Below are 12,427 nucleotides of genomic sequence, written 5' to 3'. Positions count from 1 at the left end.
GTCTTTCGGGTCTGGTTCTGTTCAGATTCTTAAAGATGTGACGGCAGAATCACAGACTGTACGTGAAAGATGGATGTAGCCTCTGTGACATCACCGTCTGCTTTGTCTGCTTTGGTTCTCAGGCCAGAATAGCTGAAGCGTTCGGAGCAGCTTTCACTGCCTTTTACGGCAGTCAAAGCTCGGCTTCATCTCCAGGAACACAAACTGACGCATGCCACGTCGGCGGAGGAAAATGGTAGAAAGGAAATAGTTGGTACAGGAAGTGAGATCTTTACAGCCCTTTAGGGTTAAGCTTTTACACACTGGGCGTGTAAAATCTGTGTCAATATTTTTACTTGCCTTTTCTTAATGCAGCCATTCACACCAATGTGCATTTTCACTGCACGAATTTGCGGCATTTTCTTGGATGTTTCGGATCTGACCAATCAGGTCACTGCATCTGGTAACAAGTGCGCTCATAGCTCAAATCATGCATGGTGCTGAATATACAAGTATCTGGAAATAAGGGAAAAATTACTGATTGACCTCAGACATGAGGTGAGACCCTGCCACGGCTCACTCGCCGCCTGGTTCCTCGGCCTCCTCAGTGTGCTCCCATCTCTGCTAACAGGAGCTCCAACATGTCTGAATGCCATGCGTCCACCCTTAGATCGAACCATAACATCCTCCCTGCTGCTGCTTTGTCGTGAGATTTGGATGAGCCCAGCATCTGCGATGCTTCCTTCTGTGGTTTACTAACTTCTGGACGAGCTCTTCATGTCTACTTCATTTTTTTCCACAGTGTGTTTTTTGACTTTCGGGTGCTAAAACGAAAGTTTTGATTCTGAAAACTGAAAAAAGAAGAGTAAATCTGTACGTTCTTTGTCAGCTTGGTGAACGTGCTGTGACAGCCTGATGAAGCGTTGCACGTCACACTGAGTCGGATGATTTAAAAACTCCAGGTTTTACTGTAACGCCTCCAATGACACCCCGAGCTCTCAGCTCTGTGCAGAGCACTTCACAACTGTCAAACCAAGAAAACAAAAAGTCCAAATGAGGATTTATTCTTCAGGCAGGAGCAGGCGGCTCTGGCTGCCCGAAAGAGAAACTCCTCGTCCCCCGGGGTCCAGCTCTGGGACCGCTGCTGTTCATTTCACCTCCAATAACAGCAGGATGGAGCAGACAGGCGTCAGTTCAGAGTTTGTTTATCTCGGTTATAATAACAAGCACGCATGCTGTCTGTGCTGGGTGATCATGGCGCCTCAACGCCCTGCTCCCCTGCCACACTCTCGGGTCGGCATAATTTTTGCGTGCTGATATTCAAATTCTTATCAGATTCAGAATCGTGTTTATATATACAGTTCAGCTGTTTAGGAGGGAGATGGCGAGGGGAAAGAAACTGATCCTGTGTCAGGTGGTCCTGGTCTGCAGGCTTCTGTACCATCTGCCAGAAGGCAGCAGGTCAAAGAGTGCAGGTCCTGGATGGAGGGCGATTATTGATGGGGCGTTTCCAGTTCTCTGCTGTGCTGACTCACACTCAGGTGTAGAGCAGGTGTCCGTCCCAAACGTTCCCGATGAACCTGGAAAAACACTGAGATAACTTCCGACTGCAGATGTTGACGGTGTTCTTGTTCTCCACTTAATCTCTAATAACTGAAATCATTTACAGTGTTTCGTGGGAATGACAGCATTACTAACACGTTACTTTTTCAGTAACTAGTAATCTAACTAATTACTATTTCTATCGTTACAACGCCGTTACTGTTACTATCAAGAAAATGCAGACGTGTTACTGTTTGTCAACACACAGACGGGTGAAGCTGTCTTCAGCTTACTGGGAGCTGGGTTTAGTCATGGTAAACCAATCACATGACCATTTAACATTAAATAGGAACTAGACGCTGTGTCAACCCAACCCAAGTGGTTACAAAAGACACACACCTGAGGCCTTGGCTACATTTTTGGGTAAATAGTTCCTCATAACTTTGTTGTTTAAAATTTGTGCATAAGTTTTCAAACTTTAGTAGGATGCACCTCCACCTGCGGGATCTGAAAACACTCACAGCCACATGTTCGGGCTCAGCTGGCTCAGACCGCAGAGCTTCAGGCACACACATTAGTTTTGTAGTTGGTTTGGAGTAACTGGGCTATAAGCTCTAAAAGCAGCGCAGGTCAGTCTTAAGTGTGTCTGTCATCAGTGGGCGGAGTCCAGGTTGGGCTGAACTTTAACGTAAGGTGTTTGCGTTCAGGATTAACGCGTGATTTCACTAATCTGTAAATGTGACAAGTCAGAGCCGCTCTTTATATTCTCACCTTTCTTCTCACTTTCAGACACATCTCCAGCCACCTCCACCTTTTCTTCATCCACACCGCTGGACCTGTCTAACTCCACCCAAACCATCAGGAGTCCTGGGAACGCTGTCACGGAAAATCTGTCACCTCCAGATGTTTCCCCTGCAGTCACCCACCTATCCCCTTTAAATGGCACAGCTGCTTTTACCATGGACCAGTCAGTCGCCTCGGAGACCTTGTCAGGTGGAGGTGACTCCCTAGTCAGGACGGAGGTGGTCACGTCGTTGTACGAGTCATCGTCCTCCATCGCTAGAAACCAGTCCGAGTCGAGCGGAGATGGAGGCGTGACGCTGGGTTCCTCACGTGTGAGCACAGGTGGAGCAACAGACATCATAACTGAGCTACAACCCAAGGACGGATCCACACACCAAACATCTGCAGCACCCTCAGACAGCACCGCCTCAGCTGCACCCACCACCACCACTCCTCCACCGTCTGCATCCAGCACCAGCACATATAGACCACCCAGGTCTCACAGCCAGACCCCGCCCACAGACACAGACTACACCCTTCATCCAAACATCTCAGAGAGTCTGACTCCAGGAGTATTATCAACAGCACCAACAGGTGATGCGGTCCCTGCAAGTAGCACCTCAGCTCCATCAGTCCCACAAACGAGTACAACAAACACCAGCACCACTGCTGCTGTAACCACACCCTCTACGAGCAGCATAACAGCGCCTGCTCCAACCACAGCCACCAAAACCACACCTCCTACAGCCACCAGTAGCACCACCCCTGTCACAACTGCAGAGACTACAGTCGCACCATCAATAACAACACCAGCAGCTACACACACAACCATCCCTTTGCCAGCTACAACAGCCAGCTTGACACACACCATCCAACCCTCCACTCGTGCCTCCACTCCCGCTACAACTACAGCAACCACAGCCACGAACCCGTCTCTAACCACAGCCGTCGATACCACACCTGCCACTGCCAGTTCCACCACAACCACAGAGACTGCAGCCACACTATCCATAACAACACCAGCAACTACACCTACATCCATGGCACCATCTCATACCACAGTCACCAAAACCACACCACCCACCACTCCCAGTGATAGTTTCCCAGCTACAACTGCAGATAGTAGAACCACCATGAGATTCATAACAATCTCCGCTACAACCACTCCACCTACGACCGCAACAGCATCTCCTGCTACAACCACCCCACCTACGACTGTAACAGCACCTCCTGCTACAACCACCCCACCTACGACCGCAACAGCATCTCCCGCTACAACCACCCCACCTACGACCGCAACAGCATCTCCCGCTACAACCACCCCACCTACGACTGTAACAGCATCTCCCGCTACAACCACCCCACCTACGACTGCAACCGCATCTCCCGCTACAACCACCCCACCTACGACCGCAACAGCATCTCCCGCTACAACCACCCCACCTACGACCGCAACAGCATCTCCCGCTACAACCACCCCACCTACGACTGTAACAGCATCTCCCGCTACAACCACCCCACCTACGACCGCAACAGCATCTCCCGCTACAACCACCCCACCTACGACTGTAACAGCATCTCCCGCTACAACCACCTCACCTACGACCGCAACAGCATCTCCCGCTACAACCACCCCACCTACGACTGTAACAGCATCTCCCGCTACAACCACCTCACCTACGACCGCAACAGCATCTCCCGCTACAACCACCCCACCTACGACTGTAACAGCATCTCCCGCTACAACCACCCCACCTACGACTGCAACCGCATCTCCCGCTACAACCACCCCACCTACGACCGCAACAGCATCTCCCGCTACAACCACCCCACCTACGACCGCAACAGCATCTCCCGCTACAACCACCCCACCTACGACTGTAACAGCATCTCCCGCTACAACCACCCCACCTACGACCGCAACAGCATCTCCCGCTACAACCACCCCACCTACGACCGCAACAGCATCTCCCGCTACAACCACCCCACCTACGACTGCAACAGCATCTCCCGCTACAACCACCCCACCTACGACTGCAACAGCATCTCCCGCTACAACCACCCCACCTACGACTGCAACAGCATCTCCTGCTACAACCACCAAACCCACGGCAACCACCACTACCAGCCCCACAGCAACAAGCACCCCCGCTCCAGCAACAAGCATGCTTCACACTACTACGTCCAGAGTCACCTCCACCACACCTGTGAGTACCCCACCTCTGTTTGATGCTGTTATTTTAGAGGACTTCAACATGCGAGCACGCCTGTCTTCATACCTGATTAAAATGGTGTTTAGACGTGTTCAGGATGTTGTGTTGTGTTTGGCGGTAGTTCACGCCGGTTAACTCCAGATCAGTTTTATTCTCCTTGATTTTGATCTTTGACTGTTTGCTGCTTGTATGAAGAAGATCAGTGGGAAACCTGCCAGATGTTGGCAGAGGTTCGGTTTCCTGTGACTGGTGTGGTTCTGGTGCTCCGTGGGAGCGTTGCTTCCAGCTGAAGCAGATGGTTGGGTCTGTGGAGCTGGTGGAGAGCAAATTGAGAGCTCAAAGCCAGTACATACTGAGTGTATGAAAAGACGATCACACTCCTGTGTTACTATGGAAACACAGTATTAATAGTATTATTTTACTCTACCATGTTGACCTGGTAAAGCTCTCCAGACTCTTTTTTATTCTGAAAATCAAAGTCAAATGTAGTCAAGAGGTCGAGTCTCAGAACACGACTTCCGTGTTGAAATGAAGATCGTGTATGAGTAACCTCAAAGTGTGTTTCCTGTTTACCGCTCACTGAGCGACTCCGTCCGTCACTAGAGTGAATCAGCCAGAGTAAATCAGCCAGAGTTTCGGCTGGCTGATTGGGACCCACACCCAGTTTCACACCTTGGCTCAGGCGATTAGAGGATCATCAGGGGGCCTTTTGTCCCTCTGTGGGGGGTCACTCCCACTAGGTTTATATCTGGGACTCTCCACCATTTGACCTTAGAACTGAAGAAGCTTCTTGGATGAGAGGTGAAACGTCTTCAAGCAACTTAAAGAAGTCCAGACGCTTTTCTTTCCAAGCTCATTTGATCAAGCAGTTCAGACACATTTTATCAGAGGCGATGAAGAAGCATAGACTAATGAATGACTTAATCAGTGGTGGAAATAAAGAGGAGGTGCAGCTGTGTGTGGTTTAAGGTCTGATTTTGCAGTGATGAAGATGAAGAAACGGTGTGCGTGCAACATAAAGCAGACTTTGATGCTGCTCATACATAAATAGAGCGAGCCTCTGGTGTGAGGCTGTTTCCTGATTGGATAACTCAACCCCAACAATAGCCCACTCTGATGGTAGCGATGGAGCTCAGTTTGATGCTAAAGGTTATGGAGAAAGTCCGAGGCGGGCAGGAAGGAAAGCAGGGCGGGGTGTGCAGAACGTGCCTCTGCTCGCTGAGGGAAAGTTTAAAGATCGATGGACCCAGAGAGAAAAGAGTCACACGGGTCCGGGATGCAGGAGAAAGAAGTTCCAGATCATTTCAGCCTCTGGAGCTGATGGAGGAAACCTCCAGCTCCTCTCTGGACCAAAGTACTTCAGCTGAAAGATGTCTGTAACTGTCAGTGTGTCAGAGGAAGCGTGTTTATTACCGAGCGGTCATATTTAAATCAGGGATGCTCAGATGTGCCGCTACATGTTTGATTCTTGGATTCGTTTGGGGCGCAAAGACGGTGAGTTACCGGATCATTTATCTACATCCGCTTTCTGTTGTAAGCCAAAGACCAATAAGTAATACGGAGGCAACCTGACAATGGTCTGTGGTGACAGTGGGAAGGAAGAACTCCTTTTAGACAGGAAGAACCCTCCAACAGAATCAGGCTCAGGGGAAATATACAACAGAGTGCTTTGGGCCCTCACTCGTACTCTTTTCATTTCTTAGAGAGTGTAAGCACTACAGAAACAATAAAGTGCCTTATTTTCTGAGAGTGCGATGTTAATAGGGGAACTTTTTACCTCTGTGCAGGCATTTAAACACTCGTGTCACGAGTACGAACCCTTTGGTTTGATCCCAGGAGGAGACAACCTCCTCTGCATTTGCATTGCGAAGGCCATTTGTGTAAAAAAGACATCAGACACCAGGCCTTTGAGTTTCACAAACACCATTTGACCCTGACCCTTCTCTCTGTGACCTCCTGATGCAGGTCCAGACCTCAGAGGGTCCCCGATGCTCCGCAGACCTGAAGGAGATCAGCTCCAGCTCAGACTCCATCGCGGTGCAGGTAACGTCCGCCGGTCTGTCCTGTAACTTCAGTCTGTTCTGCATTCTGGACTCATGGTCCAGTCCTGCCCACTGCAAGTCTGATGGAGAGACCAGCAGCGCCACCATCTGTAATATAACGGGACTGCAACCCGGGACAGTGTATCAGCTGACAGCGGTTTCCAGGACGGATGGCGAGATTAGCCACGGGACAGTTCAGACAGGTAGGAGCGCACCTGAAGAGTGAAGCTGCAGTTCAGAAGTTAGCACCTGAGTGCTCTTTGTAGCTATTTTAACTTTAGCGTCACATTACTTAGAACAAGCTCCGCCCCTTTCTCATGACACCCGTGTACGTGTGCTCCCCATCATGGATAAACCTCCTGCCATTATTGATTATTGATCATATTATGTTTTAGAGCGCGCCAGGTTTTTAAACTTCAAGCAATAAAATCAACATTTCTAAAAATAATACGGTTAAAATATTCAAACTTGTAACTTCCAAGATTCAATATCTCTGGACCTGCTTTACTAACACGTGCATGAAAACAAAAAAATCACCATCAGATTTAGGGAAACATGTTAGTAAATCAGACTGTGCTCACTGCCTGCGTACGGCCAGGTGAAGTTGAAGAGCGCTGCAATGATGTAAGAGAGAAACCTGCACTGCTAAGCCAAGAAAGAAGGAGAACGTCCGGCTGCAGAAACCTTTAAAACACTTTCCTAACTCCAAGGAAGAATCCAGATCAGGGACCGCTTTCCATGGGAGTGATGACTGTTTTAAATAACAGAGAGATAAATAAATCAGGCTGAAATAACGGGCTGCTGAATATTGTTTCCCCTCAAGCAGCGACTGTGGCTCCACAATGTTTGGAGTGAAACGAGAAGCAGACAAGAAGAAAACGTGGAGCCGAGGAGGACGTGATCTGTGAGAAGAAGAAGCATTTCGGTGCTTATAATGTTTTGGAAAACTTTAATTAGAGTCTAAAAGGCAATAATAATTATTAGCAGTCGTTTCAAAGACGTGTGCTTCCTTACGATGGACCGGCATCTGTGCACTGTTGGTAAATGAGGCCGATTAATGCTTTGCTTTAATGATTACAAGTGTTTTCCAAAAACATGCCTAAACTAACCCAAACCCTGACCTCCCCCCATCACCGAACTGATCCAGGACCTGCTGCAAACAAACGAAGGAAGTGGCTGAGAGCAGAGGAGGGTGAGGAGGGTGAGGAGGGGATGTTTCTGGAAACAAACACTCAAGATGAGATGAAGACCATTGTTAGAGAGTGTTTCTGTGTTTATCAGGAACTTTCTGGAACGAGCAGCTGCCTCCGAGCTTTCTCTGGTTTTCTCTCAACATTGAAAATGTTCCTGCTCTGTTCATTTTCGTCCCAATTAATACATTCACATCAGGACGGTGACTGTCAGACTGAAGGCTGGCCGTGAATCACATGGACACGTTTCCTCTGCTGCAGTTTGAAGACCACCGTTCAGGGTAAGGTGGAGTCAGGCGTTGCTTGCTGTGCCTCGGTCCAGTCGTCTCGTAAAAGTCACAGAATCATTTGGATCTTTACAAGTCTGTTGACGTTTCTGGAGCTTCGCAGCTCGTGCTGTGTGGGTCGGACATTTTGTCCTTGGGGTGTTGCCAGCCTTCCAACAGCAAGCAGGGAAGTCTGCTCAAACAGGAAGCCATCACGAAGAACAGGCCAGAGTTCAGGACCGGGGGGGTTGTCCTCATCATCCTGCCCCACCCAGTCTATTTTTTTCAGTTTCCTGTGTGGACTCATGCTGCCTCCGTGAAAACGCTCTCATTCTTTTAGCTGCTCGAACAAGCGTGTGGGCCTCTGCAGCAGCACAGTGTAACAATCACTGCGCCCACGACCACCAACCACATGGGGAATTCACCAAAGCCAGTAGAAGTTCACAATTCTAGATGCCAAAACATAAATATAAACCCGGTCATTAAAAAGGCGTGTTAAACCACTAACATGGTGGCAGGTCATGCTACATGTAGGGCGGTCACCAACAGACTGCACACTATGGAACAAAGCTGATGCTCAGCGGTGCTGACGACTAAACTGAAACTCAGACCCACCTGGATGCAGATGTTTTAGCTGCTTCTCTAAATTGGAAGTCTTTCCTCCTCTGGTTTACAGGATAGTAGTGTTGGCTTTGGGAAATCATTTACCATCTCTTGGTCATCCCTCTGAAACGCACAGTCTTCCCTAGCCGACTCTACCAGAGCTGTTGTGACAGCTGCACTAATCGCCAATTCACGTGTTGTTTTCAATGTTCTTTTGCTCCTTCATCTTTTTCCTTTGCGTCTTTTTTCTGCAACTAATCCAAACCACAACCCCACCCATGATCCTCGACCACAACCTCCCAGTCCAACTCAAACTCCAAATCTGTCCCCAAACCCACCATAAACCTGTCCCCTTCCATGGTCTTCAACCCGCAATCCAAACTTGTACTCCTTTGAACTCAACCCAAATCTCATTGCCCACCGCAGTCTGTACCAGAAACCCAACCCCAATCCAAACACTACCTCCAACCCTAACCTTAATCCCAGCCTGTCCCTAAACTCAGCCTAGACCTTTCTCCAAGCAGGAGCCACAGCCTGATCCAATCTAAAGTGTTTCTGAATGAACAGCAACAGATACACCAGAACCAAACCAAACCCCCTGAAATCTGCTGCTACAGTTCAGTGTCTTAGTTTTAAAAAACTTTGATTATCCAAATATTAATTAATGGAAAACAAAAGCGCTGTAAAATGTCATTTCAAAATAAAATGTCCTGTTTTCAGTGTGGGTATACACTGAGTGTCCTCTCCTGTTTCAGACCCAGTTGGCCCAGCTCATCTGGACCTCCAGCTGGGCCCAGCTCAACCTCATCATAAAAGCCTGTTTATGGTTCTAAGCGGCTCGGCTCTGACGGTGTCCTGGACTCAGCCTACCGGTCGTGTGGACTGGTACGATGTGACTCTGGAGGACACGAACTCCGGATCCCGGCGCAGGACCAGAATCAAGGGCTCTGCAGCCTCCCAAACCGGGTTCACCTCCCTGATTCCCGGGACTCTGTACAAAGTCAGTGTGGTAGCTTCAGCTGGGAACAAGAGCGCCTCACCTGTCCACGCAATGACAGCTACAGGTGAGCTACAACACCTGCAGAATCTTCTCACGTTCAAGTTTTATTATTGTACAGGTAGCAACAGCACATCACTACCAGCAATGAAATTCTTACACTCAGAGGGATATGTTGCTCTGGAACATGATTAGAATGCACCTGATTGGCTGAGAGCTTATCACATGATCAATAATAATAAAAACATAGAGCTTTAAAAAGGAATAAAACTAAAACTGTTCCAGAGCAACTCATTCAGCGTGAAAGTGGTTTAAAAAGAAAAACAGTGACCATCACAGTGGTGTCAATACCCTCTGATCTCTCCACCACCCCTCTCTCCCTGCCTCAGCTCCCTCCTCAGTGGACGGCCTGCAGGTGGCGTCCTCTTCCTCACACAGCCTCGGGGTGACTTGGTGGATCGGCTCGGGTCGCACGGAGAACCTCAGGGTTCTGCTGAGGGATCGGGCTGGTGTTCTGCTGAAGAACATCACTCTGAAGAACAGCAGCACCTCGGCAGAGCTGGATGGTCTGCACCCAGGGACCCCGTACACCATCACCGTGGTAACAGAAGCAGTCGGCCTTCAGAGCTCCGCCTCGACAGCATCCGTCACAGGTAGCGAAAGCACTGACCCGTGTTTGAATCTGAAGTAATCTGAGTACATGAGTGTTTCTAAAATACCAAAACACTCGATGGACGTGTGAACTGTGAATTTAGAGATTCGCCCTCATGTCCAGGTCTCTGAACCTTCATCCACTTTCTTCCTGCGTCTTAAAAAGCGGTTTGATGCTGTAGACGATGAAACAAAGATATGGAGTTAGCGGATTTCAGGTCAGGGACTCATCTGCAGAACAGATTATACTTCACCATGCCATCTAAAAATACCCATAAACTGGGAAATACAAATAACCTGCATTAAAAACACTGAGCTCAAAGCTCACCTACATCTGAGTGTGGTTATCCCCAGAACACCTCCACAAACTCCTCCGATCATCAGCAGGGAGCAAAAGGCGTTCACCTGGAGAGACCCGACAAGCACGTGTTAGTAAAACAACACCCGCAGACAGATGTGAGCTACGATGTCTTCAGAGCTCCAATCAGCAGGAAGCTGCAGCAGGGATACAGGAAGTCACGGCTAAAATGAGCTTGAGGAGACAACCTTTCGTCTGTTTCTCAACCTTTCAACCAGACATGGACGTAAAATGACGTCTTTTCAGAGTTCACGACTGACCAATCAGAATTAACCGTCTGAGGTCATCATTGCTGACCCTAACCCCACCCGCACTTTGCAGCATCGGGTTTGAGTCCCAAATATCTGTGGAGGCATCTACAATGTGAACATCGCTGCGTTTTATTTCTTATTCCGCAGAGTTTAACAGCGTCGTTAAATATCTTTGTTGTTTACAGTCCACAACGTGACCTCGGTCATCTGTTTTTCTGGTTCAGACTTTAATGCGTTGAAGTGGCAGTGAATCCACTCAGCGAGGCTGCGTCCTGCTGTGTCATCTTAAATGAGTCACGTGTTTGTCAGACAGCCGACCAGCTGTGAGATTTGCAACCGATGGACTTTACCTCGGCGTTGTTAGCCTGTAAAATAGTTTCAAATATTTCTGTCAGCATGAAGTTAATGAAGTTGTCTTCATTCCTCTGAGCGTTCGAGTTTCGGCGTGAAGATAAAAACTGGATCTTCGTCGTCCTGCGGCTCTGTTTTTCTTTCCAGCAGCAGCGGCGTTTCCGGGATATTTCAGACCTTTCTCCCTCACGCCCTTTCTCTGTCTACAGCTGCTCACCTCACCCAGCCTCTTCATCGCTTCAGTAAATCTGTTCACACGTGGCACAGACTCTCCACCCACACCACATTACATAAACGCCCATTAATCATTGTATTGAAACACTGCTGCTGTTTCCAGGTGAACACATGAGACAGCTGGTAAAGTTCAGGTGAAACAGGAAGAAGAGGAGAAAACTGTACAAACATGAGTCTAACGTGGGTCCTCCTCCTTTTCTTCAGCCCCAGCACCAGTGTCACGTCTCGTCCTCGAAAACAACGGCAGCTCAGACCACCTGCGAGCCTCCTGGCTCCCACCTAAAGGAGGGGTGGAATCCTACCTGGTGACCCTGAGGGCTCCAGGATCCGACCCTCAGCTACGCCACCTTCTCCCCAACATCACCCAAGTGGAGTTTGAGGGCCTGACCCCTGGGCGTAGCTACGAGGTGTCAGTCAGTTCCTCAGCAGGCAGTCAGAGCACCGAGAGCAGGAGCACAGCGAGGACAGGTGAGTTCAGCTCAGAGAGCAGGTACAGAGGGAGTTACAGGTACATGCCGTCGCGTCAGGTGGAGGTGAGAACGCTGGACCACAGACTCAGACGCCCTCTGCTGGGGGGTCTGTGTTGTTTTTATTGCTTTTAATTTCCCCGTCTGTCTTATGCTGTTTCAGTACCTGACCAGGTGTCAGCGCTCTCTATGTCGGCTGATGCTCGAACACTGTGGCTCCGCTGGCTGCCCCCCAGAGGCGACTGGGAGAACTACAGCGTCATCCTGAAGAACGGCTCGGTGGTTCTGGCAAATGAGACCGTCAGTAAGGCAAGCAGGCAGCACGCCTTCTCCGTCCTCAGCCTGGTCCCCGGACGACTCTACAGTGCAGAGGTCACAGTTCACAGTGGCGTTCTGAGCAACACAGCACGCTGCAGCAGTCAGCTGGGTCAGTTCACTTGAAGTCTGAACTTCCAAAATGAGTCGGTATCAGTGTTGTTGACCCTACCCCTTCCTCTCTG

General features: G+C 49.3%; 1 protein-coding gene across 2 annotated transcripts in view; it reads left to right on the top strand.

The window, feature by feature from the left end:
• Positions 1-12,427, top strand: part of ptprbl (protein tyrosine phosphatase receptor type B, like) — a 29,861-nt gene that overhangs the window by 729 nt on the left and 16,705 nt on the right. For both annotated transcript variants that reach the window (XM_026172292.1, XM_026172291.1), the window contains exons 2-7: positions 2,311-4,511; positions 6,483-6,762; positions 9,374-9,682; positions 10,005-10,268; positions 11,665-11,928; positions 12,091-12,354. In XM_026172292.1, coding sequence (XP_026028077.1) covers positions 2,311-4,511; positions 6,483-6,762; positions 9,374-9,682; positions 10,005-10,268; positions 11,665-11,928; positions 12,091-12,354 — 3,582 coding nt within the window. The remainder of the gene's footprint in view (positions 1-2,310; positions 4,512-6,482; positions 6,763-9,373; positions 9,683-10,004; positions 10,269-11,664; positions 11,929-12,090; positions 12,355-12,427) is intronic.

This window comes from Astatotilapia calliptera, chromosome 7, assembly GCF_900246225.1.
Source record: "Astatotilapia calliptera chromosome 7, fAstCal1.2, whole genome shotgun sequence".
In the NCBI taxonomy this organism is placed as follows: domain Eukaryota; kingdom Metazoa; phylum Chordata; class Actinopteri; order Cichliformes; family Cichlidae; genus Astatotilapia; species Astatotilapia calliptera.
This window is presented reverse-complemented; position numbering and strand designations above follow the sequence as displayed.